At 45.4% G+C, this 26,868-nt stretch overlaps 1 protein-coding gene across 6 annotated transcripts in view; it reads left to right on the top strand.

The window, feature by feature from the left end:
* The window catches only part of LOC137452755 (carbohydrate sulfotransferase 8-like), a 75,660-nt gene extending 49,115 nt beyond the window's left edge, over positions 1 to 26,545 (top strand). For 4 of the 6 annotated variants that reach the window (XM_068161427.1, XM_068161428.1, XM_068161430.1 and 1 more), the window contains 4 exons: positions 9,623 to 9,710; positions 17,535 to 17,630; positions 19,582 to 19,729; positions 21,044 to 26,545. In XM_068161427.1, the coding sequence (XP_068017528.1) occupies positions 19,636 to 19,729; positions 21,044 to 21,894 (945 nt within the window). In that variant the 5' untranslated portion in view covers positions 9,623 to 9,710; positions 17,535 to 17,630; positions 19,582 to 19,635 and the 3' untranslated portion in view covers positions 21,895 to 26,545. Of the gene's footprint in view, positions 1 to 6,885; positions 7,015 to 7,609; positions 8,367 to 9,622; positions 9,711 to 17,534; positions 17,631 to 19,581; positions 19,730 to 21,043 lie in introns of those variants that run through there. The other 2 variants (XM_068161426.1, XM_068161425.1) reach the window with 2 other exon arrangements.
* Positions 26,546 to 26,868: the final 323 nt, after the last annotated feature.

Raw genomic sequence — 26,868 nt, 5'->3', positions numbered from 1 at the left:
TATTGCACCTTCCCTTTAGTTTAACCCGAGGAGGTGCTATGGGGTGTTAACGGTTGGGGCCTTAGGGCTCAGCCACAGATATTCCCTGGTGGGTTTAGATGCTGTAGTTTTAGCTGAAAAGTCTAGGCTCGGGCAGGGAGACAAACATTGCTTTTAGATGTAAGGCTTTTCCCTGGTTTTGTAAACTTTATCTGCATTAGCTTGTTTGTTCCTTTGAACAACTCCCTTCTCAGCCTTGTTCAAGGTGCAGTACTTTGTCCTCACTATCGGACGACGGAGATGGGAATCAATACGCCTGACCAATGTGATCGAGTATTGTTCCTTTATTGTCCCAGTGTTGCAGGCCTATGGAGCAGGCCTGTAGTGCAAGTATAGCACTGTAAAGTGTAGAAGAAACAGGAGACAGGAAAGGCAGAAGTGCATAGCAAGGCAACTGCTACAACTTACATAAACTCGGAGAGCCTCGTTGGCACAGCTCCATTGGTTCCCTATGATGACCACACATTGCACTATTACACATTATTGGTCCAACTACTAATGACACAACGAGGTTGTTGATGCAGGTGCATGTCCTGTTGTCCCAAGATAACTGTCCATGTTTATAGCTACCAGTGTCTTGTTTTAGTTCCATGCTGCAGGCACAGCACTGTTTTGCTCCACTGCTAGCTGGCTCTGCACTTATGCTGAGCATGGCCTGCCATCATGTCAGGCTCTAGGCCTGCACTGCCAGATTGCTCACACTGCTCGTCGCTGGCATTGCCACACCTCACCACAATTTCTCTTCAGCAAGGTCTGAAAAGACTTTGCTAGGCAGTGAATTTGTGAAAACAATGTTTTGTGTATGCCTCCCGCAGTGTTCAGTATTAGGTAAGCATCAACTTCCTGCCACTTTTATATATTGCTCTGAGTTTAAAAAGTAGGTCTCTCAGAAACAGATTATCTGGTCTGTTTTAGACAAATGCAGTGCTCAACAGCCTTTCAGAAGGCCAGGAAGAAGGATCAGGTGGATTTTCCCTGGTTCAAATAGTTTATAAAATGTGAACAGTTGAATTTTTCTCTGTGACCGTTTGAGGCTGTCCCCTTAAGAAAGGGAATATTGTGGTCGGAGGTTTGTAAACGAAAGATGGATCTAAACTAATTTCATTGGTAGACTGGGAGGAAGCACCTTTTGAACTGGGAGTACAGCAGAGTATCCTGGGCATCCCTGCACTTTTCTGGTCAGTCTGTCTTCCCCCTCCTTCGGTGGCTTGCAGCTCGCTGCTTCTGGGCTTTCGGCCAGACTCGGCCTTGGGAAGAGATAAGAACTTTCTAACACGTAACGGCCTAACTGCTTCTAATTAATCACGCTCTTTTTTCTCTTTTCTCTCTTTCTAACCCTCTCTGGGGAACAAGGGGACACAGTCTCAAGCTGCGCCAGGGGAGGTTTAGACTCGAGGTGAGGAGGAAATTCTTCACAGAGCGAGTCATTCGTCATTGGAATGTGCTGCCCAGGGAGGTGGTGGAGTCACCATCCCTGGAGGCGTTCAAGAGGGGATTGGACGTGGCACTTGGTGCCATGGTCTAGTCATGGGGTCTGTGTTGATAGGTTGGACTCGATGATCCTCGAGGTCCTTTCCAACCTAAGTTATACTATGATACTGTGTGATACTGTGAAGGGGGAGAGAGGGGGGAGCAGAGGTGGGGAACCCCCTCAGCAGAGGGGGGAACTCTCATTTCTGTGCTACTTTATTGTATATTTTTGTATATATTGTAAATATTATAAATTCTGTATATTCCCCTGCATATCCTATATTGCTTTGTAAATATACAACACCCACTGCTTTGCTAATTCAGCTGCGAGGTTTTTTTCTTCCCTTTCCGGGGGGGAGGAGAAGGCACAGCCTTTCCCTTCCAACCCTACGACATTCTCCAAGGTTCTGAAAGGAGGGTTTTGGGTTTATTTTTTCCTGGATGAAATCATCTTAAAATGTCTGCATAAGTGAATTGCAGAGGCAAGACACGTAACAACACTGAAATGTATGTAGTACAGCAATAAAAATGTACTAGCAATGAAGTTAATTAAGCACTTCTTTATTTTCAAGCTACAGCTGAGAACTGTTTGATCTTTTCTTCCCAGTGAGAATGCTTTATGAAATTCTGGCCTGTATCAGTAACAGTGTGGCCAGCAGGAGCAGGGAAGTCATTGTGCCCCTGTACTCAGCACTGGTTAGGCCACACCTTGAGTCCTGTGTCCAGTTCTGGGCCCCTCAGTTTAGGAAAGATGTTGAGTTGCTGGAAGGTGTCCAGAGAAGGGCAATGAGGCTGGGGAGGGGTTTGGAGCACAGCCCTATGAGGAGAGGCTGAGGGAGCTGAGATTGCTTAGCCTGGAGAAGAGGAGGCTCAGGGGAGACCTTCTTGCTGTCTACAACTACCAGAAGGGAGGTTGTAGACAGGCAGAGGTTGGTCTCTTCTCCCAGGCAACCAGCACCAGAACAAGAGGACACAGTCTCAAGCTGTGCCAGGGGAGGGTTAGGCTGGATGTTAGGAAGTTCTTCACAAAAAGAGTGATTGCCCATTGGAATGTGCTGCCCAGGGGGGTGGTGGAGTCACCATCACTGGAGGTGTTTAGGAGGAGAGTAGATGGGGTGCTTGGTGCCATGGTTTAGTTGATTAGATGGTGTTGGATGATAGGTTGGACTCAATGATCTTGAAGGTCTCTTCCAACCTGGTTAATTCTATTCCTATTCCTATTCCTATTCCTATTCCTATTCCTATTCCTATTCCTATTCCTATTCCTATTTCTTTTCTTTTCTATTCTATTCTAATGATCTTGTAGTTTCATTAATATAAAGAACAAGCACATGAAAAGCACTCTGAGATGAAGCTGCCTGCTTCTGCAGCCCTCTAACTGTTGGTGTCTCCATATTTTCTGCCCACATGCCACTTCTCTTGGTTTAGTGCTCTTCCATCTCTCATCATAATGACTGCCCCACTGAGGCAGATGAGCTCCATGTCTTATTAGCAGTTTGTGGAGTAGCTCACCAGAAGGGCAGACTTCAGGATGTAAGGATACTTCTCTAGCAGACCCCATTAGGAATCCCTAGGAATGAGACAGGCACATTGCTGAAGTTTGGTGAAGCAGTGCACAACCATCAAATATCCAATGCAGTGGTCTCTGGAAGAGAGCAGTCCTTTTGCCACAAATCTTCACATTTCTTATGGGAGCTGAAAGGATGCACAGTAGAAAAGAAGAAAAGTGGCATTGTGCCACTCTGGGCCGTCTTGAGCCCTGTAGTGGCTCTGCTGGTTGTGAGTCACTATATGGAAGCAACAATCTGGCATTGTGTAACTTAGCTTCAAAGCTACAATAAATGCAGCTTCTATAGAGAGGCAACATGGGACTGCTAAGCCTTATGCAACAGAGTGAACCACAGATTTACTGAAAAGGAGACTGGTAAAGGCCTCAAGACCTCCTCTTGTGCATTCTGAAGCTCCAACAGCCAATCAACTGTACCTTGGAAATGAAAAAGTGTTTAGTTACCTTTGTCATTAATAAGATTTACTTAATACATGACATAAACTTCAGCATCACAGTTTTCACCCAGCACTCTATATCCACTAAAAAAGCCTAACTACTCCCTAGCCTCTTTACAGATAGCTTATGCAGATAATCATTTTCATGTGTTCAGTTGGCCTTCTCTTCTTTAGACTGAGCAACCCCATTTCTTTCAGTCTTTCTGGGTTTGTGTGGTGGTGGTGGTTGTTTTGCTTTTGTTATCCTTTCTTTGTTTTCACCCCTACACAACTATTTTCTCTGCCCTTCTCTGGACTCTCTTCAGTTGGTCTGCCTTCTCTCTGAACAGTTTTGCCTGAACAGGACACAATGCCATTGGTTGCCGTGCTAGCCAGAAACAGAGTAGGAGCTATTCCCCAGCAAAAGAGTTTGTCTTCCTAATATGTGGTTGGCATTCTTGCACACACATGGTGTAACACTACTGATTCATGTATGGCTGGTGCCTGGCTGCTACCCCTCTTACCCTGTTGTGGCAGAATGGCTGCCTAATTGGCCACTGCCAATCCTAAGTGTTTGCAGACTACTCTCCCCGCTCAGAACCTCATGCTTGTAAACAAAGGTGTACTGCAATGTCTTTTCATCTCAATTTAATGTATCATGCTATGTGTTTGCCCTTAGTCTGGGCTTATTGTTATCCACAAGGATGAAGGATTGCTCATTAGTGACTTGGGCCATTGCCTGGCCCAGAACAAACCCAGCTAGAATCTGACTGATTATATTTTTTACTTTTAGCTTGATAGGGAATGATTAAAAAGTAATCTTAAAACCCCACAGACTTTTGTTCCCCCAGGCAGTTTTGCACTCTCCCTGAAGTAGTTTCACTGCAATTTAATTTTGAAATTGTCATGAATTAATGCTAATAACATTATCTAAATTAAAGCACCACCCTAAGCACCACATCCATGCATCTTTTGAATACCTCCAGGGATGCTGACATATATAGAATCACAGTATCACCAAGGTTGGAAGAGACCTCAAAGGTTGGAAGAGACCTCAAAGATCATCAAGTCCAGCCTGTCACCACAGACCTCATGACTAAACCATGGCACCAAGTGCCACGTCCAATCCCCTCTTGAACACCTTCAGGGATGGTGACTCCACCACCTCCCTGGGCAGCCCATTCCAATGGCTAATGACTCTCTCAGTGAAGAACTTTCTCCTCACCTCCAGCCTAAACCTCCCCTGGTGCAGCTTGAGACTGTGTCCTCTTGTTCTGGTGCTGGTTGCCTGGGAGAAGAGACCAACCCCTTCCTGGCTACAACCTCCCTTCAGGTAGTTGTAGACAGCAATAAGGTCTCCCCTGAGCCTCCTCTTCTCCAGGCTAAACAATCCCTGCTATAGCCAACACATAAAACAAAATCTAAAGCCACATAGCTTTTAAAACTATCTCTATGAAGATTGTGTTTTAAATTTATTCTAGTATTCTTCCAGAACTGATCTCTTCCTCATTTATTGTTTTGGTTTTAAAACACAAGCACTGTGTTCAACTCTTCACATATTTCTCACACAACTTTTTAGTTTTCAGAGGAAGTTAAGAGCTCTGGGCTTGCTTCACGCTGTTCTCAAGATATCTTTATGTGCACTTCCTCAGGCCCAGGTGTCACTATGGATAGGACTAATTTCTCCTAACTTATCATTGCCTATGAAACAACCATTAACATCTGTGCAGGGGTGCAGGTTCCTACCACAGCCAAAGCAGGCTTAGTACAGTCAATGACCAGCAAAAAGATCTTCAAGAGGGATACTTGAGGATGAGGGGAACTGCAATATTTCCACATTGGCCATAACCACCCCATGCAGAGCTACAGGCTGGGGTCGGAGTGGCTGGAGAGCTGCCAAACAGAAAGGGAATTGGGGATGCTGATTGACAGCTGGCTGAACACAAGCCAGCAGTGTGCCCAGGTGGCCAAGAAGGCCAAAGGCATCCTGGCCTGCATCAAGAATAGTGTGGCCAGCAGGAGCAGGGAAGTCATTGTGCCCCTGTACTCTGCATTGGTTAGGCCACACCTTGAGTCCTGTGTCCAGTTCTGGGCCCCTCAGTTTAGGAAAGATGTTGAGCTGCTGGAACGTGTCCAGAGAAGGGCAACAAGGCTGGTGAGAGGCCTTGAGCACAGCCCTGTGAGGAGAGACTGAGGGAGCTGGGGTTGTTTAGCCTGGAGAAGAGGAGGCTCAGGGGAGACATTCTTGCTCTCTGCAACTACCTGAAGGGTGGCTGTAGACAGGAGGGAGTTGGTCTCTTCTCTCAAGCAACCAGCACCAGAACAAGATGACAGAGTCTCAAGCTGTGCCAGGGGAGGTTTAGGCTGGAGGTGAGGAGAAAGTTCTTCACTTCGAGAGTCGTTCACCATTGGAATGTGCTGCTCAGGGAGGTGGTGGAGTCACCATCCCTCGAGGTGTTCAAGAGGGGATTGGATGTGGCACTTGGTGCCATGGTCTAGTCATGAGGTCTGTGGTGACAGGTTGGACTTCATGATCTTTGAGGTCTCCTCCAACCTTGGTGATTCTGTGTGATTATTCTCAGGCCTGTTCTTTTCCTATTTTGGATGATTCTTTCCTACTGTGTTATTAGTCACGTAATTGCAGATCGCCCTGTAATAAAAACTGATGGAAGATATACTTTTGTTTTCTGCCAGTGAGCTGTCACTAGGGTTTTCTTTTCCTTATAGATTTTTTTCTTGCTATTTCTTATGTTCTTTGCTTTTTGAAGTTAGTTTATGCTTTATCATTTCTGACTTTGTTTCAGCATCTTGTGCTATTCTTTCATACTTGTCCTTAGGAGTTTGACCTGGTTTCCACCTTCTGTACATTTCCTTCTCATGTTTCAGGTCACTGAAGACAGTGTTTCTTAGCCAAGCTGATCTCTGCGCATGCTTCCTATCCTCTTACTGTGTGGGATTGTTTGTGCTTGTACCCTAAACATCATTTCTTTAAGGAACTGCCAACTCTACTGAATTCCTCCTGCTTTAGCTGTGTTTCCCATGAGAACTTACCTTCCAGTTCTCAGGGTCAGTTGGAGCCTTCTCCTATAACGTCCATTGAGTTTGAACCGACCTTTTCTCTTGTTTGTCATCTAAAAATAACACACATTATCACATCACAGTTGCTCCCAACCAAGTTACCTTTACCCTCATACTCCCCACCATCCTTCTCCTTGGTTGCTTAGCAGGCAGCCTCTTGGCAGGCTGCTGTTGAAGGTTTTGGCAGGCTCTGACAACTGCTGTAGACCGTATGCAGGGAGTGGTTAAATGCTGCTCATTATACCCGGCACATTGCTTTGTAAAGTGCAACTGGAGATGCTCACCTAATCATTCACCTAAACGCTCACAGGGACGTACTTGCATCTTTGAGCAGGGCTTTTAATCAAAACAAAAGGAAACGCTAGTATACAGAGTGCTTCTGGTGCTCTCCTGAGAAAGCTGCGGTCTGAATGCAGAAACATTTTGCTCAGCCTTGAAGTCCAGGTAAGGAGAAGACAAAAACCTCTCAACTATTTCCTTTGCAGACCTAGGCACAGAATTAAAATAGCATGCCTCTTTGGACTGATCTTTCTTTGTCTGAATAGTTACTTGTTATTTACCCCCACTCAAAGGAATGGGACACCTCCACTGTGGTGGTGGTCTGATTGGTGAGTGAAACCGGATTGTTAGCAGCTTTCCATGTTATCATGATACTGATAGTGCAGTCAAACCTCCACAAAGAGGGAGCTTGCTTTGTCGTAGAGTTGTTTTGCTTGTTTCTTTGCTTGTATGCTCATTGAGAAATTGCCACTGAATCTTTTAAGAAAGAAACTAGGACATTACTTAGCTTTGGAAATCACACCCCAGTGAAGTGAATCTACAGAGGATTTTTTTTGGGGCAGTCTATTTTTTCATTGCTGTAGTTCTCAGTTAAGAACAGGAGAGATTAACATACAGCTAAAAGCTGATGCTACAAGAATTCTGCTGCCTGAAATGAAGAGACAGAGGCTTTCATTCACTTTCTGCCTTTGTTAATATGCATCTTGGCTCTTCTCCTTTCAATTCTGTTTCCAGCTGCATAGGATTTTGTCAAACTCAAAGTGTTTAAGCAGAAATTTTCCAGAGTAGATATCTGCCTCAGGATACCTTTAAAAAGCCTTGCAAGAAATCTGTATTCTAGCATTATATACAGGAGGTCTTGGAGGCTCTGCTCTTTTTTCTCATCTTGAATGGATCTAGTGACCTTTCCTCTACGAAGTTCAGGTACTTTGTAGGCTTTGGGAAGAAAAGCATTTTAAAAATGAGGTTAAAAGCATTCCTCTTGCATACTCCCAGTGAAACTTCTCCTGGGCTGAGATTGCACAGGGGAGTAAACCACCTGTTTTAAATAATGAGGCAAGCGTGAGCAAGACTTTTTGGGGGAAAGTGTTGGGGAGAAGGGAGAAAGCGTGCCTTGATAAGGAGTGTGAAAACTGATGTGTGAGGGAAAGGAAAGGAAAATGTGTCAGTACAGTTTGGGAGATACTAAAATAGCTGGAGGAATTGAAGTGCAGAGCCTGGGACTAGCTGAGTACAGAGCTGAGAGCAAGAAGCAGTGAGGCTGCGTGGGAGGCTTGGAAGAAGGAGAGACAGATCTGATGAGCTGGGCTCGGAAGTGTGGTTGGTGTGGGGGGCTGTGAGGCTGACTGAGGAGACTAAGGGAGGAGCCTGGCAGTGGGAGCCCGCAAAGAGCTGGCTGGTACACGGGGAATGCTGAAGAGCAGAATCGGGGTGAGATCTGATGAGCGTTTGGGAAGCTGGAAAAGAAGATTTGCTGGGCAAACTGACTGGGAATTATATGAGAGTGGCTTTTGGAGGTGAGAATTTGTGGGAGATTGGGTTAAATTTTGCCTGAGGAGTGGAAGCGGGAACTGGAGAAGAAGAGGTCACAACTTGTGGGGGGGAGGTGGGGGGAGGTGAGGGGGTGAGGAAAAAGCACTGGTGCCCATGCATATACATGTCCAGCAGGAATGGACCTCTGTGTGGGAGGCTTGCTGGGGAGTGGAGTGCAAGGAGGTGGAATTGGGGGTAGCCAGAGTGGAAGATTCTGGGCAGGCTGTGCTGGTGGTGGGCACGGGATAAGCAGGGACAAGCTGTGGTAGGGACCAGTCTCCTGCAGTGCCAGGAATGGCATCCCACATGCCTGAGCCTCACTTTTGTTGCTGTCAGCAGGTTAAGCCTGAGGAGCTTTGGTCTTGTAATTGTTGATGCTGGGTTTGTTCAGAAGATGGCAACCTGCTGTCACTATCAGTTATTGAATTAGCGTATCCTCTAGTCAAGGGAGAACTAAAGGGTGTATCCTCCTTTAGCCAAGGGAGATAGAATCATAGAATCAGAATGGTCTGGGTTAGAAGGGACCACCAAAGGTCATCTAGACCAACCCCCTCTGCGGTCAGCAGGGGTGTCCTCAACTAGATCAGGCTGCCCAGAGCCCTGTCAAGCCTCACTTTGACTCTCTCCAGGGATGGGGCCTCAACCCAGTTCAATGATTCACCACTGACAATGTTTGTGCATGCTGTTATGATGCCACATCAATACATTTTTCAGTAGTTTTTCAACAGCTGTTTTTTTAAACCCCAAGATATTCCACACAACTTGACCCACTCAGTTCACAGGATGGATGTGCTCTTGAGATGCTGTAGGTCTGTGTGGTAGGATCCTGCTATCTCGAGCTGATGAGGCATTGTATGCAGTGAGTCAGGCAAGAGGTTTTCACATGAGAGCTTGGGTTATTTTTCTGCCACAGTAATCCCACATGGTGTGGGGTGCCCACCTTTTCACAGGCTCTCACTGACTGTCCCTTTTTCTGGGTACTTGAGTGGGTTCCAGATTTTCAGGTCTTTTGAGCATTCATACCTGTAACTGAGTCAGCAAGACTATTTTGGACTTAAAGTGTACTGTAACATTAAATCATATACCAACTGAAACGTCAGCTCTTTAGTTTCAAGACTGTGCTGCCAAGTGGCAGCAGAAACTTCATCTTATCCTCTGTAGGATACTGCACGTGCCATAGTGTGATGTAAAAGCATTTTTCATGAAAATGGACTTTAAATATGACATTTCTGTTGAACAGCTTGTCCTGCAAGGAGGCCAGGAAGGGAAGGACAAGTTGGCCTAGACTGATGTAAGAGGAGAGAAGAGTACACACACAAAGTTTGTCGGTAAGTGCCAGCATGTTTCAGGCATGTTTCTGTAAAACACTGGTGCAAAGATTTGTACAGGATTCCTGTCCAGGTTTCCTCTTTGGAGGAGTATAATTAAGAAGGCTGGGAGGAATGAGAGTAGAGGGATGGTTTTGGACGAAGTGGTGTCGGTTCATGGAAATGAGGGTCAAAAGCTGGACTTGGATGGTAGAAGCTGTAGGAGATGGGAGCAAAAAGGACAATCATTTCAGCAGAGACATTTGGTGTGCACTGAAGTGTAAGTAAGAGAGATCATGGCAGAAGGGTACTGGCAGAAGGGTACTAGCTGATGGGAATACCAGAAAGATGTAAGGAGGTAAACAGCAGCCAGGAGGTTGCTTGGGGACTGTGTGCTAAGCAACCGGGACTGTTGCAGGCAGACGCGGCTGTGTTATTTGGCGTGCAGTGGTAGGAATGAACGAGTCAAGGTTACAAAGGAAGGCGAAAAGCAGGAGGGCACAGAGGGAGTCCAGGGTACAGACAAGGTGGGTAGACCTGAATGGCAAGGACATCATTGGTATTACAGACAGTAACTGAGAAAAGAAATACGGGAGGGAGCTGTAAGACACATGAAAACCCAGACAAACAGAGGAATTCTGTGAGGCTCCATGTCTCATGAAACAAGCCTGGGAGGAGATCATTCACTGCCACTGTGGTAGGTGTGCAGCATGTTCTATGCTTTTCTTCCATACTCCCTTTTCTCCCTTTCTTTCTCCTTTCCAAGTATCTCAGGCTCATCTAAATCCCCTGGAAGTGGTGAAGGTTGCTCTCCTGTGATTGGTTTTGGAGTGGTTTGAGAGGCAGTTGATATGTGTGTGTAATTTTGAATGAAGTGTTTAGGTGAAAAGGTCCCACAGCTCATTACCAGGTAACCAAGCAGAGGAGGTCAGCTTGGTTCTCATATTATCTGCCATGTCCTGAAAGCACTAACAGGGCACCAGCTGTCCCTGCCCATAGCCTAGGACCCCATGTCCTCCCCTGGGGCCGTCAGTTCCCACCCCATCAGTGGCACAGTAGTGCTGATGGTCTCTAGCTCCCCATGGCAGAGCTAAGCTCTGTCTGATGATCTGATTTCTTGGCTGCACCTGGCCACCATCTTAATCACCCTTCAGGGCTGGTGATGGATCCAGACTGCTGAGGCCTCTGCCACACTGGCATGTAGCTATTACACTTGGCTCCCAGCTCCCAGTCCTGAAGGAAAGCTCTGTCCTGACTGCTGCCTGACAGTACCAATAAGAAGTGATCAAAAGCCCATGGCCTTTCTGGTGACAACTACAGGAGAGAAAACAGACAAGTTTGATCACATAGCAAGGGTTGGATTCCAGGGTGTGAGTGACACCAAGGATTTATTCTCATTCCTCATTAAACCTGTGTGACAATTTTTAATACTCATTTCCTTGAATCTATTCTTCTCCATCTTTACTGAATTACACTTTGTGTCTTTTCCACTCCTATTCTCAACCTTTGTAACATGGCTTGAGCAGGCTACACAGCCTTTCTATTTCCCATGGCCCTGGCTCTGCCACTTCTCCTCAGGTTGCTGCTCTCTGCCTCTCTGGGTATTTTTCTGTTAGACCCCGCTGCCTTTTCCCATGTATTCTTTTCCCCTCCTCACTTTGTTTCTTTTTATCCCCACACAGGCTCTTAGTTTCACTTGCTCTTTTGTGGGCTGGTTGGTAACAGTTTTAGCAGACTGGCAGCCCAACTGTGTTGGCATCCCTGAAAAGAAGGATTTTAAGGAGTGATTTTAGGTAGAAAATGCAATAGCTCTGTAGGTGCTTCAGAAACTTCTTCTGAAAGTGGGGCAGCAGAGGAGAGAACAGAAGCTATTTGTTTGTTAGTGATGGTTAAGGGTAGCAACATGATCACAAAATAAAGCTGAGCTTTTAGTACTACATGAAAAGAGATAGGTAAAGAAAAACCTTGGAAAGGAAGACAGGGAGATGAAAGAGAGAAAGAGAAGCTAAGAGAAAGGCATAAGAAGGTGGTGTAATGAGAATAACAAACAGTTTAATGACAGCAATGAGGAAAGCAGCACTGCAGTTGCTGAGACCAGGAAGCAATATGATGTGGGCTGAGATGACCACTGCAGGGAAACAGTTTTAGTTGGTGTCTGTGTTGGAAACTGTAGCCACCTCACTGCTGTGAAGTGCACTGTCCTGAAGGACACCCCTGTCAGCCTCTTCCTCAGTAGTCTCCAGTTTAGCTCATATGTTGTCTCCCTGCTGAGCTTGTAACTGGTCTCATGTAACGCCTTTTCAGCCACTGCTGATGCAAGTGAGATGATGCCAGACCCTGGCTCTTGTTAGCAAAATGGCCCAGATCAGAGGGTTCTTCTAGCCCTTAGCCATCTGCAGCCTGATGGAGGTTCCTCATCCACTAATGATTTTCCACTTCAAGGTCAGGCCTTCCTGCTTAGCCTCCAGTTTCCAGGGGTCTTCATCCCTCCTCTCCATCCACAGTGAGTTGTACAAAGAGGGGATGCAGATTTGGGTGAGCAAAGGTGCAATTCACCCTGTTAGAACAGCACACTCAGAAGTGCACCTGGCTAGGCTTGTTTTTCCTGTTCGTTTTTTATTCCTGCTGTCCCTGGCTGTTTCTACACGTCATCCCCTCCTCACCTTCTGTGTACCCATGTGCATATCACTTTGTGTTTGCAGTTGTCTTTCTAAAGGGATTGACAGGGCTTAAGTAGAGAATGGGGTTCAGTGACTGAGAATGTTATCTACTTCCAGAGGTTTTCCCCTACTTTCCACTGAGCTGCCCTACTGCTACATGCTTCAAATGTATCAGGAACACAAACAACTATTGCTGTAATTTAATTCTTTTAATCCAGAAAGTCTCGCTTAGCACTAAGTAGGATCACCCCATATGCTCAGCTGTGAGCCTGGCCTGTCTTGGCAAAAAACCCACACCCTTTCTCAGTTTATCAGCAGGAGACCTTAAAGGCTTATCAACCTACTTACTTAGTTTACTTGCAGCAAACAACATGCCAGTGTGACTGATATGAATGTGTTTCTGACCAACATGAGTGTGTGTGTGTGTGTATCTGTATGTACACACACCTAGAGTTCAGAAACATCTGTACATACACACACTGCTGTGTGGACCCGTGTTGCTCTGCTGGGTGGCCATAACATTATCCAACATTTCCAGTTATGAGATTTCTAGTTGTTTATAAAAGTACCAAAATGCTGCTGTTTGGGGGTGGGTTTTTTTTTCAGGCTGATTAGAATCATAGAATCATAGAATCATAGAATCATAGAATCATAGAATCATAGAATCATAGAATCATAGAATCAATAAGGTTGGAAAAGACCTCAAAGATCACCGAGTCCAACCTGTCACCCAAGACCTCATGACTACTAGATCGTGGCACCAAGTGCCACGTCCAGTCCCCTCTTGAACACCTCCAGGGACAGCAACTCCACCACCTCCCTGAGCAGCCCATTCCAATGGCTAATTATTGAAAATACCTCTTTAAAAATGGCAGGTTTTTCAATTGCAATGGCTCAGCCGTTCCTGGAGAAGGAGTGGGGAGTGCTACATTATCAATTACTGCTTTAGCAATTCAAGGACAGAATCATGTACTAGTGATACCTGTTTGAGGCAACGCCATCTGCTGCTTCTGTGCCTGTGCTAGGATAAAAACCAGCATAGCAGGAGGGAGAACTTCAATCAGTGTGATGTACTAGGTCATGTACTCACATGAATTTATCATGCGACCAAGCACCCCAACAAGTCTCCTCCTGAACATCTCCAGGGATGGTGACTCCACCACCTCCCTGGGCAGCACATTCCAATGGGCAATCACTCTCTCTGTATAAAACTTCTTCCTAACATCCAGCCTAAACCTCCTCTGGTGCAGCTTGCAACTGTGTCCTCTTGTTCTAGTGCTGGTTGCCTGGGAGAAGAGACCAACCTCTGCCTGGCTACAACCTCCCTTAAGGTTGTTGCAGAGAGCAGTAAGGTCACCCCTGAGTCTCCTCTTCTCCAGGCTGAGCAATCCCAGCTCCCTTAGTCTTTCCTCATAGGGATTGTGTTCCAAGCCCCTCACCAACTTTGTTGCTCTTATCTGGACTCGTTCCAGCAAGTCAACCTCCTTCCTAAACTGAGGGGCCCAGAACTGGACACAGTACTCGAGGTGTGGCCTAACCAGTGCAGTGTACAGAGGCAGAATGACCTCCCTGCTCCTGCTGGCCACACTGTTCCTGATGCAGGCCAGGATGTCACTGGTCCTCCTGGCCGCCTGGGCACACTGCTGGCTCATGTTCAGCCTACCATCGACCAGTACCCCCAGGTCCCTCTCTGCCTGGCTGCTCTCCAACCACTCTGACCCCAGCCTGTAGCACTGCATGGGGTTGTTGTGGCCAATGTGCAGAACCTGGCACTTGGATGTGTTCAATCTCATGCCCTTGGCCTCTGCCCATCTGTCCAGCCTGTCGAGGTCCCTCTGCAGAGCCTCTCTACCCTCCAGCAGATCAACTTCTGCCCAACTCCTGCCTGTCATGAAGACATCTTTAGACTGTCTAAATATTTCCTCATTGAAAGAGTACTAAGGACTCTCTATCAGACCTTCTTTTGGTCAGGAAAAAAGGAGTTCATTAGGAAACCAAAGCTGTGGGTTGGATAAGTGTGAGTGGTTGTGGTGTAGCTACATATGGTACAAACCATTAAAGTCCAGACAGCTAACAGATGTTTGAGATGGTTGCAGAAGGTCTCATATCACAAAATGGAAAACAAGTATGAGACAATTGAAGCAAGGGAAATCAATTTAACAGGGAAAAAAAAAGTATCTGATAACTCAGGCATATGACAATTTGGTGAGAACCCTGGAAAAGTACAATCTCATTGTTGAGGCTGAGACCTCTTCTGGGACAAATAGTATCATAGTATCAGTCACAGTTGGAAGGGACCACAAAGATCATCTAGTTCCAACCCCCCTGCCACGGGCAGGGACACCCCACACTAGATCAGGCTGGCCAGAGCCCCATCCAGCCTGGGCTTAAACACCTCCAGGGATGGCGCCCCAACCACCTCCCTGGACAACCCATTCCAGGGTTTCACCACTCTCATGGTGAAGAACCTCCTCCTCACATCCAGCCTGAATCTCCCCACCTCCAGCTTCATTCCATTCCCCCTAGTCCTATCACTACCTGAGATCCTGAGAAGTCCTTCCCCAGCCTTCCTGTAGGCCCCCTTCAGATACTGGAAGGCCACAATGAGGTCACCTCAGAGCCTTCTCTTCTGCAGACTGAACAGCCCCAACTCCTTCAGTCTGTCCTCACAGGAGAGCAGCTCCAGCCCTCTGATCATCCTCCTGGCCCTTCTCTGGACACGTTCCAGCACCTCCACATCCCTCTTGTAATAGGGGCTCCAGAACTGGAGGCAGTACTGCAGGTGGGGTCTCACCAGAGCTGAGCAGAGGGGGAGGATCACCTCCCTTGACCTGCTGGCCACACTTCTCCTGATGCAGCCCAGGATCTGATTGGCTTTGCGGGCTGCAAGTGCACACTGAGAGCTCATGTTGAGCTTCTCCACCAGCACCCCCAAGTCTCTCTCCTCTGGGCTGCTTTCCAGCCAGTCACTGCCCAGCCTGGATTTGTGCCTGGGATTGCCTCGACCCAGATGCAGGACCCTGCCCTTGGTCTTGTTGAACATGACATAGAGGGGGTGTGCAAGTAGGTTGCCAGCCAATCCTCCATGCCCAGGGTAGCCCATAGAAAAGGGGGATGTTGAAACTAATTAAAAGCAGAAAATTGTCATAAATTTCTTGAAAGAAACAGAAGGATGGAAAGAACATTTTATCATCACTAAAATTGAGAACACAGACATGAGCAATGTGATGCCACCCTTTTTGGTTTGGTTATGAGGAGCCTGTATATCATGAAGAGGAGACTTCTAACAATGGATTAGTAGAGGGAGACAGTAGAATTATCAGTAGGGCAAAGAAGGTTGGATAAATAAATAGTTCCCATTTTATTCATTTATTCATTGGCTTCAAGCCTTTTCCCATCTCACATGTATGTGACATGATGAGCATTGCTTGAGTGCTGGTTGATGATAGGCTGAACATGAGCCTGCAGTGTGCCCAGGTGGCCAAGAAGGGCCAGTGGCATCCTGGCCTGTATCTGGAATAATGTGGCCAGCAGGAGCAGGGAGGTCATTCTGTCCCTGTACACTGCACTGGTTAGGCTACACCTTGAGTCCTGTGTCCAGTTCTGGGCCCTTCAGCTTAAGAAAGATGTTGACTTGCTGGAACGTGTCCAGAGAAGGGCAACAAAGCTGGAGAGGGGTCTGGAGCACAAGCCCTATGAGGAGAGGCTGAGGGAGCTGGGGTTGCTTAGCCTGGAGAAGAGGAGGCTAAGGGGACACCTTCTTGCTGTCTACAACTACCTGAATGGAGGTTGTAGCCAGGAGGGGCTTGGTCTCTTCTCCCAGGCAAGCAGCACCAAGCTGTGACAGGGGAGGTTTAGGCTGGATGTTAGGAAGAGAGAGTGATTGCCCATTGGAATGGGCTGCCTGGGGAGGTGGTGGAGTCACCATCATTGGAGGTGTTTAGGAGGAGACTTGATAGGGTGCTCGGTGCCATGGTTTAGTTGATTAGACGGTGCTGGATGATGGGTTGGATACAATGATCTTGAAGGTCTCTTCCAACCTGGTCTGGTCTGGTCTGGTCTATTCTATTCTATTCTATTCTATTCTATTCTATTCTATTCTATTCTATTCTATTCTATTCTATTCTATTCTATTCTATTCTATTCTATTCTATTCTCCAATAACCTCTTCCTTGTTTGCTACCACTCTTGGCTTGATCATTTGCTCTGATTGCTCTCACACGGAAACTTTGGTTTATGTTGTAGGAAATGGATCTCACCAGACAAACTATACTAGTTCTATTTGGTATGATTGATTAAGGTAGTAACATTGACATAGTGGATTTAGAAGTATATAAAGCATTTAACTTGATACTGCAGCATGTTTTGGCTGAGAAGTTAGAAAGCCATCAAACCAGCTGGACACCATTGAAGGAATTAAACCCTAGCTAACTGACTGGCCTCAACAATTCTCAAGCTGCACCAGGGGAAGTTTAGGCTCAAAGTGAGGGGAAAGTTCTTCACTGAGATAGTCGTTAGGCATTGGAATGTGCTGCCCAGGGAGGTGGTGGAGTCACCATCCCTGGAGGTGTTCAAGAGGGGATTGGACGTGGCACTTGGTGCCATGGTTTAGTAATCATGAGGTCTGTGGTGACAGGTTGGACTCGATGATCTTTGAGGTCTCTTCCAACCTTGGTGATACTGTGATACTGTGATGTTAGCTCCAAAGTGACATTTATATCTCCAACTCCTTGCTGTGTTACTTCTCAGTAGTACACCTTTCTGCCCTCTTCTTGAGCCCTGTGGTATTGTCTTTCCACCTTGCCTGTGGGATCCCATTCTGCTGTTGTGTGATTAGAGAAGACCTAGACTATTATGGAGCTGTGTTAATAGACTCACCACACCTTGACTGAGGAATGCCTTGTAGTTACCCAGTCACCTTAAATCACACTTAATTCTAGGTAGGATGAGGTAAAATCCAAATAGAAGTGTTATTTCATTCCATCTAAAATAGGCAGCACAATTAAAAGTATCTGGAAACCACTTAAGAATCAGAAGAAAAAGTTCATCTGACCTGCTGACACTGAATGTATCACAGAAGTGGGTTTCATTTTGGATTTTTTTCCCTTCCCTTTTCCATTTCCAAGTGGCTTATCCCACTCCTGAAAAAATGTCTCTCAGATTTTTCTTTCCTGCTATTCCTCAGGTTGCTCTTAGGTGATCTTCATCACTGGAGACTGGATTACACAGAACTCTGTACTGGGGTCTCCTGCTAGAAGAAGCCTTCAGACTTCACCTTCAGGTACCTTCTCCAAATCTTCATGTTGACCTCACTTGTTAATGGATGTCTTTAGCTCATCCTGCTTGTCTGCACTTTAAGGGGTCCAGACAGATTTCAGCCATCAACTTGTAGCTTGTTCTATCCCTCCTCTTCTGAAGTAGAGTATAGATTCTTTTGCTTCCACAAACATGCAAATGTCTTAGGAGTTGCCTCCTACATTTGACTAGCTTATAAACATCTTTTTTCCCCTCAAGGAGGCAAGTCTCTTCCATTTCCTTCTGATGACTCAGTAACATGTTTCAACATGAAATGTGTTTTAAGGCAGATCTTACATTCTGTAGCAGTGATTTAATATGCTACAAGTATCTAAATAGGGTAAGTTAATGAAGTTAGTTTTCTGACTCCCAAGGCAGATATGATAACAACAACTACCCTGAGGTGACAGCATTTAAGGTAAATGAAGCCCAACCTCTTTCTCCTAAACCTATCCTAACAGGGAATCTCTGTAGGGAATTATTTAGTGTCAGATTAATTTTAATTGCTACATGGTGTGAAATTGTGTCCTCAAAACCCTTCTGAAGAAGGATATAAAGGAATCACTCAGTCCTGGACCTCATGACATCAAGTAACAATGTGACTTGACTTCAGCTGGACTTAAGAACTGCTTTCAATGCATTGGAATTCAGTAGATTGCACAGTGAAGGGAGGAGTGCAGTGAAGAAAGGTTAAAGGCTGAAGATCAACACATGGTCTTAAGCAGCAAAAAACCAAAGCAAACCTTTTGGCTAAATGCCACTGAGTGTAAAACTGCTGCATTCATTTGAATGAGTATTGTAATAATCAATTGTAAACACAGGTAAACTGTTAATAGATGTGACTGCAGAATTGTTCATAATGGTGCTTACAGGTCTGATGGTGAGCAGACATCCCAAAGCTGAAGCTGTATCCTCAAGAAATTCAGGCAGTGATGCTTTTATTCCCACCAGGTTCAGGATGAAAAACAGAAAAGCAGAAAAGGTGGAGAGTGTTGCTTGTCTGTTTTGATGCTGCAGAGTTTATGGGGCACAAATGAGCACAATGTTGGTCATTAGTTTTAGGTGAGCAGTTAATTTTGCTTCTTCCTATAAAAAGTGATTAAAAGATTTCTAGTGGGAGCAACAGTAAGACTCCACCGAGGCCTTTGAGAGCTCTCTCTCCAGGAAGTGTAAGGGGACAGAATGAGTGAGCACAGGAGACAGAATATATTGAGAGTTGGACTGCATTGGCCTTCTATTCTTTTATCTGTGCACATAGAACATTTCCTTTCCTTCTCTGATGGTTCCTCTGCTGCTTCTACATGCTTCCAGCCACAGTGAAACACTCTGGGTCTCCTGTGCTGCAGCAGCAACAGCAGCAAACATGTATACACTGCAGTGAGAATGGTTCATAGTTAGGATCCTCTGCTGGGATGTTGAAGAGTCTCCCCTGCCATGAATACTGATTTATTTGTACAAAATAGAAAGCTTCGGGGCAAGAGCTGGGAAGAGATCCTGAATGCATCACAGGTTTGTGGATAGGCCTGTCAGAGCTCACAGAAAACTTCATGCTCCTAGACTCCAGCAAGTAAAATAATTTTTCTAAGATACCTCTTTCTAGCCTAGATAAGGCTATTGTAACACAAAGTGAAGAGGCAGAGTTTGCTTGGCACCTCTAAATGAGAAGGGAGGAGTATTTGCTGGTACACAGTTCATTGTCCTGCGAAAGGGAGGGAGTTTGTAAGACTTTGAAAAGATCACACTGTTTGTCTGTTTGGTTTAACAGTATGATTCTGGTGAGTCTTTCTCATAGGAGAATTTTTGCTTATTGACAAAGCCTGTTTTTCTAGGGCTTGAAAGGCTTTCCTGTTATTGTAAATTCTGTCAGATAATACCACGTTGTCTTTGTTACATTAGTCATGCAGAAACTAACTTGAATTATCTTTCCTTGTTGACAGAAAGGCAGATATCCACTTTAGACATCACATCATCCTCCTTCCTGTGAAAATAATATGAACCAGAAGGTGCTGGTTTTCCTCCTCCCAAATTTTATTTTTGGGATACTCCTATTTGGGTTTTTCTGTAAGAGGCAAAAAAACCTAACAGGTGAGTAAAGAATTGACCATCAGAAAGAATAGAATAGAATAGAATAGAATAGAATAGAATAGAATAGAATAGAATAGAATAGAATAGAATAGAATAGAATAGATTTAACATATCCAAGTGCTGGGTTCTGCACATTGGCCACAGCAAACCCATGCAGTGCTACAGGCTGGGGTCAGAGTGGCTGGAGAACAGCCAGGCAGAGAGGGACCTTGGGGGTACTGGTCGATGGTAGGCTGAACATGAGCCTGCAGTGTGCCCAGGCAGCCAAGAGGGCCAATGGCATCCTGGCCTGCATCAGGAACAGTGTGGCCAGCAGGAGCAGGGAGGTCATTCTGCCCCTGTACACTGCACTGGTTAGGCTGCACCTCGAGTCCTATGTCCAGTTCTGGGCCCCTCAGTTTAGGAAGGAGGTTGACTTGCTGGAATGTGTCCAGAGAAGGGCAACAAAGTTGGTGAGGGGTTTGGAACACAATCCCTATGAGGAGACACTGAGGGAGCTGGGGTTGCTTAGCCTGGAGAAGAGGAGGCTCAGGGGTGACCTTACTGCTCTCTGCAACTACCTGAAGGGAGGTTGTAGACAGGTGGGGATTGGTCTCTTCTCCCAGGCAACCAGCACCAGAACAAGAGGACACAGTCTCAGGCTGCACCAGGGGAGGTTTAGGCTGGATGTTAGGAAGAAGTTCTACACAGAGAGAGTGATTGCCATTGGAATGGGCTGCCTGGGGAGGTGGTGGAGTCACCATCATTGGAGGTGTTCAGGAGATTTCATAGGGTGCTTTGTTGCATGGGTTAGCTGTTTGGGTGGGTTGGATTGGTTGATAGGTTGGACACGATGATCTTGAAGGTCTCTTCCAACCTATTCTATTCTATTCTATTCTATTCTATTCTATTCTATTCTATTCTATTCTATTCTATTCTATTCTATTCTATTCTATTCCATTCCATTCCATTCCATTCCATTCCATTCTATTATTCTCTTCTATTATTCTCTTCTCTTCTCTCTTCTCTTCTCTTCTCTTCTCTTCTCTTCTCTTCTCTTCTCTTCTCTTCTCTTCTCTTCTCTTCTCTTCTCTTCTCTTCTCTTCTCTTCTCTTCTCTTCTCTTCTCTTCTCTTCTCTTCTCTTCTCTTCTCTTCTCTTCTCTTCTCTTCTCTTCTCTTCTCTTCTCTTCTCTTCTCTTCTCTTCTCTTCTCTTCTCTTCTCTTCTCTTCTCTTCTCTTCTCTTCTCTTCTCTTCTCTTCTCTTCTCTTCTCTTCACAGCTGCTTCTCTAAGTCTCTGTCACACCAATGGTTTGCATTTCTTTCTGGGCTGCAGGTGTTTTGCCTAATCCCACTGAAGATTGGCTGTCAATTCAAAATGATCGCAAGAGCACACTGGCTTCTGTTTGCCAGAAGAACAAACTTCTCAAATTAAGAAGCAAACTGGATTATCAGGTGGCTAACCAGCTCTTTGTGGAGCTCAAACATAAGTTTATCTACTGTGAGGTACCCAAAGTAGGCTGCTCCAACTGGAAGAGAATTATTTTTATTCTCCAGTCGGACTTTGGTGCGGAAGCTTCTGAAATTGAGCACGACCATATCCACCAAACCCCACTGATCAAAAAGCTGGAAGCTTACTCTCCTGCCACACAAAAGGAGTTTCTGGGCAATTACACCAAAGTGATGTTCACCAGACATCCCTTTGAGCGGCTGGTTTCAGCTTACAGGGACAAGCTCCTGCACTCTGAGCCTTACTACAGTGTTACTGTTGCTAATCAGATTAAGGCAATGTTCAGGAAAACCAATCAGACTTCTGAAAAAGTGAGTTTCCAGGAATTTGTCAGCTTCATTCTAGCAAACCCACCAAATAGTCTTGACATCCACTGGAAACCAATGTTTCTGCTCTGTGATCCTTGCAACATTCACTATGATATTCTGGGTAAGTATGAAACTCTTGGGTTAGATTCCGAGCATGTTCTGAGGGTCATTGGAGCACCAAAGAGCCTGCACTACCCCAGCTTGAAGAGGTATGGGTCAGAGAAACGGACTAATGGTGATATCACTTTGGAGTATCTCAGACAGTTGAACTCAGAACAAATTGAGAAGATAAAAAGATTGTACCAAATGGATTTTTTCATGTTCAACTATACCATGAATTACGAAGACTATTTTTCCCTGAACGGCTAACGTAGGTTAAACCAAGAACAGTTTCCTTTGTACAAAATAGGCTGAACTTGTCCTTACAGGTGCCTGATAAGAGGGCTGGTGACTGACTGCTGCTGAGATCTTCCTGATGTTCAGAGACATGATTTGTCATCCTTAAACACTTCTAACATCCCTGCCGTGATTTGTTCCACCGTACGGTACTTTACCTAGACGAAATTCTTGTCTCCCTGTTGATCATTAATGGCATGTGTTTGTTTCATGAAGACTCTTTACAAATGATAGATATTGGTCTCTTGGTCAGAGATAGGGGAAGGATGAAGGATGTTGTTTTCCACAATCAGTGTTTTTAGAACATTATTTTAAAAGTATGAATTATTTTGATTATTGGACAAACACATACAAGCCCCAATAATCTTCTTCAGAGTGAAACCAGCCTTTGTCTGCAAGAGCCTCAATCATGAACCATGTAGGGAAGGAGAAAATAGCTTTGGATACTTAAAGCTGCACCACACAGAACTTAGTGATGATGATACTATGATACTACGATTAGTGCCTGGTTATATTCACTTCTAGCAGCGCTGTCATCGCAGACCACTGGCCTTAAATCTCAGTCAATACAGCTGGAAGCAGTCCAGCTAGGATTCCCCTGGTATTTCTTCAGAATCTTCACATGAGCTGGTGTAGTCTTCATGGTGACTTCCCAAACCCTTATCTTGGCTCATAAAGAATAGGATAGAATAAACCAGGTTGGAAGAGACCTTTGAGATGATTGAGTCCAACTTATCATCCAACACCACCTAATCGACTAAACCATGGCACCAAGCACCCCATCCAGTCTCTTCCTAAACACCTCCAGTGATGGTGACTCCACCACCTCCCTGGGCAGCCCATTCCCATGGGCAATCACTCTCTCCATGAAGAATTTCTTCCTAACATTCAGCCTAAACCTCCACTGGCACAGCTTGAGACTGTGTCCTCTTGTTCTGGTGCTGGTTGCCTGGGAGAAGAGACCAACCCCCACCTGTCTACAACCTCCCTTCAGGTAGTTGTAGACAGCAATAAGGTCTCCTCTGAGCCTCCTCTTCTCCAGGCTAAATAACCCCAACTCCCTCAGCCTCTCCTCATAGGGCTGTGCTCCAAACCCCTCCCCAGCTTTGTGAGCATCATGGTCTCATTTAAGAGGGAAGGTCTGAAGAATGTAAATTTTTTTGGAGGAGTAGCTAGAGGTAACTTCTAAACTGTACAACTGAGGTGGTGCATGATCTGAAATCTCAGTGGAAAGGTGACTTTATTCTCCATAGGTACTTACCACCCACTCAACTGGCTGGCTATTCAGCACAAGAGGGACAATGTTTGGGCTTTCCCTGTTTGGTGCCTGCTGGAGTCCATGAGCTCTTGTGTCTTACCTAAGTATGGCATTTAGGTGGAGCTGGGTAACCTCAGAGCTAATACATTTGCTCTACTTGTTGCTTTCTCATCACACAGAAGACTAAGTGCAAGCAAACTCCAGGATTATGATAAGGGGAGCAACGAAGCATGTGGGAGGAGCAATTAAAACCATCATCTGCTTCTTATAGGTGGCTTTGGTTTTAGATAGGGTCTATAACTTCTTCTAATGAAGTACAAGACTTTCCCTGGTTTGGTTTTGTTTTGTTTTCAAATCTGTTTAGTCACACTGAAAATGGATCTGTGACCATATTAACTGTAGCAAGCTTTAGAAACCAATGGTGAGAATTAGCACCACCTTTAGGGGAAATCAGTCTCTCAGGAGCTAACCTGAAAATCCTTTCAATGCACTTAGTGTCTTCAAATACACACAGGTTGGCAGGCTTAATGGGGAAGACATAGCTGGCTGACAGCTTATCATGAAATCCATTAAGGTTGGAAAAAAACCTCTGAGATTATCAAGTCCAGCTGTCAGCCCACCACCACCATGCCCACCAAACCATGTCCCAAAGAGCCATGGCAACAGTTTTTTAACACCTCTAGGGATAGTGACTCCACCACTTTCCTAGGCAGCCTGTTCTCTCAGTAAAGACAACTTTCCTAGTGTATAATCAAAACCTCCCCTGCTGTAACCTAACACCATTTCTTCTCATCCTATCACTAGTTACTTGAGACCAGTCCCCTCCTCACTGTAACATCCCTTCAGGTAGCTTCATAGAGCTTCTCATTGCATAGAATAGAACAGGCTGCCCAGGGAAGTGGTGGCATCACCATTCCTGGAGCCATTCAAAAAACGTGTAGCCATAGCACTTTGGGGCATAGTTTAGTGGGCATGGTGGTGTTGGATTGATGGTTGGACTTGATGATCTTAGAGGTTTTTTCCAGTCTTTATGGTTGTATGAAAATGGTCATGCTTCAGCCACCAATCTGTAGAGTCATTGCTGCCAGCAGCATGGCCAAGATTGGGAAAAGGAGACTGGGAAAAATAGTTGCAATGAGATCTGAGACGTGAGGGCTGTGAAAAGAGCTCCCAGTGCAGGGAGTGGGATGCAGGGGAGACCTAACCCCAGAAGAGAGATGCAGTGATATATTGGATATCAGCTGGAGAAACTGATGAGTCCATGGTGAGAAGAGGAGGCAGAGGAAGAACTTCTCTGCATCCCTCTTTGATGGCAGATGGCTCACAAAACCAGGACTACTGTTCAGTACATCTGGCAGCTCTTGCATGTCTGACTTTTCCATAAATGAGGCAGCCTTGGCACAGAGAGAGATCCAAAGTGAGAAGACTGAGCAAGAGCAACAAAACATTGTTGTTGTTGTTGTTTTGTTGTTAAAAACGCCTTGTGATTTTATGTGGAGTGATTCATTGTTCTGGGTCTTACCCCCACCACCACCACCACATTTGCTGTCCCCACAGTCCTACTGTCTCTGGTGCTGGATTGCTCCTGCCACCCTGTTCATGTGAATATTTTTTATTACTTTTTGGTTGTGGGGAGGCAGAGGAAAATGGAAATGACTTCCATCAAAATTAAGGCTATACAGAGGGCTGCTGTCTCTGTTTCTCTCTGTTTCTTGAATCAGACCCATCGCCAGCTATGTGCTTCTCTTACTTTCTTTGCCAGATTGTGCAGAGGAAGAGGGGAATAAGATTTGCCTCATGATTTGCTTATACATGATTGATCCCTCTGGAGCTATAAGCTCCAGCAAAAATACTTTCATTTTCTGGCACCATCAGCCAGCCTAGGAAAAGCCTGAAGAAATTATGCTGACAGAGTTTGATGTCTTTGCTATCAGCACTCCAGTGTTAACACTCCACTCCAGTTTCTTGCTGGTAGATGTGAGCAGCTTGCTATTCTTATTTCTTCTTTCACACAGGATCACATATTTCTCCTGCAGCAGTGGCAGAACAGGGATAGCTAATTCATTCATCACAAGGACTACTCAGTTACAGCAGGCTAGCTACTGAGGCAGAAAAATCTCTGCAACTAGTCACGATGCACTTTCAGATTTGAGATTTGCCTACAGGAAACTGTAAGTAGCACATTGCCTGGCACCACTGGCTGCTGTACTGCTGTTTAGCTGGCCTGGGTCTCCACAAAAGAACAAAAAGCAGCTGCAGGGGACACAAGTCTGCACGTGTGCATGTGTAACAGTAGCTTTTGGAAGCAGCTTTGTACAAGATCAGTGTAAGCTGTGTGTTACCAGCACTAACAAAGTGAGAATAACGGGTTGATACCCGTTGGAAAATAGGGGAGGAAAAAAGGACATTACCTTATAAAGGATCTTGCCACATTCCCCTGCAGGCATCTTTTAATGCTCAACCCAATTTCCATTTCTGTGAGCTTGAGACCCCTTCCTAACACCACCCCATCCTCCAAGAGCTGCTGTGCAGGAGTACAAAAGAGCTCCACAATGTGTTTCAGAGTTAATGAAACAATGGTGACTTGCTGTGTTGTAAAAAGCTTTCACAGCTGGCAAGGATGGGCATGGAAGCCCAGAAAATGGGCTGAGCTCAGAAAATGAGTCTGCAGCAGATAACTGCCAGGCCTTTAGGACTTGCATTGACTTGTCTGTATCTTTTAGAGATAGCTGTCAAGTAGCAGCACTTGAGGAAAACTCTGCTCTATAACATTTCCTAATGTGTGAGCAACCGCCCATTGCCTAAAGAAGAGTGAGGACTTCACCACCACCTTTACTCCCCAGGTGAAACTCAGGGCTCATTCCACTGGAGAGCATTGTATCCTTGCTAATGGAGGGGCTTACTTTTATTTCATTCTTGGTTCTGTGATGTAATGAAAGTTGATGAAGGCTCTGGGTCTTGTCCTAGTCAGGCCACAAGTAACACTGGTAAACTTTATAATGAAAATGATGTGGCTGTCTCTTCATGGTTTGGGAGAGACATTTCCTGTACTGTCTCCCCTACAAGTGTACAAAAGCTCTATGCTGAGTTGGCCTTCCTCCTGCTTTTGCACAGAGAAGAATCCCCAGTGGAGGTACTTTGCTTTGGGTGCTAACTCTGGATGATCTTTTCCTGGGAGGAAAGTGAGTGGGGTGGCTCAAGACCTGGGTCTTGGGGTGGGTTTGAAGGGGTGGTGTGTGCCATTTTTAATCTTCTGATTTATTGCTCTATGCCTGTGATATGATGGTTGCTATGTTTAATTCCTAATTACTGTAATAAAGTCTAATGAGTTAATGCATTAATCTATTTGTTCATCCTTCTCAACAACATCTGTTTAAAAAACCCCATAACCAACTCAGAGCTGTTCCATCAAGTCATAACATAGGCCACATGCTATTAGACAACAATAAATACAAAGCCATTTGGCTCTGCTTTGGTACATTTAATACAAAACTGTCTCACAGGATTTGTGAAGAGCTGAGAGGCTTAGCAAATACTAATGCGTGTTGCAGATTGGAGAAAAGATGGAGTCAAATGGGAAAAGCAAGAGAAATAAAACATCTCAGCGAGTCAAGCTTGCAGATTTCCTACAGTTCTGTCTATCAGCAGTGAGGACATAAGAGAGAAGTTTCCCATTCTCGTGAAGATCT

Source organism: Melanerpes formicivorus, unplaced genomic scaffold (genome assembly GCF_026170545.1).
Source record: "Melanerpes formicivorus ecotype bairdi unplaced genomic scaffold, bMelFor1.0.p_v2 SCAF_58, whole genome shotgun sequence".
Taxonomy (NCBI): Eukaryota; Metazoa; Chordata; class Aves; order Piciformes; family Picidae; genus Melanerpes; species Melanerpes formicivorus.
This window is presented reverse-complemented; position numbering and strand designations above follow the sequence as displayed.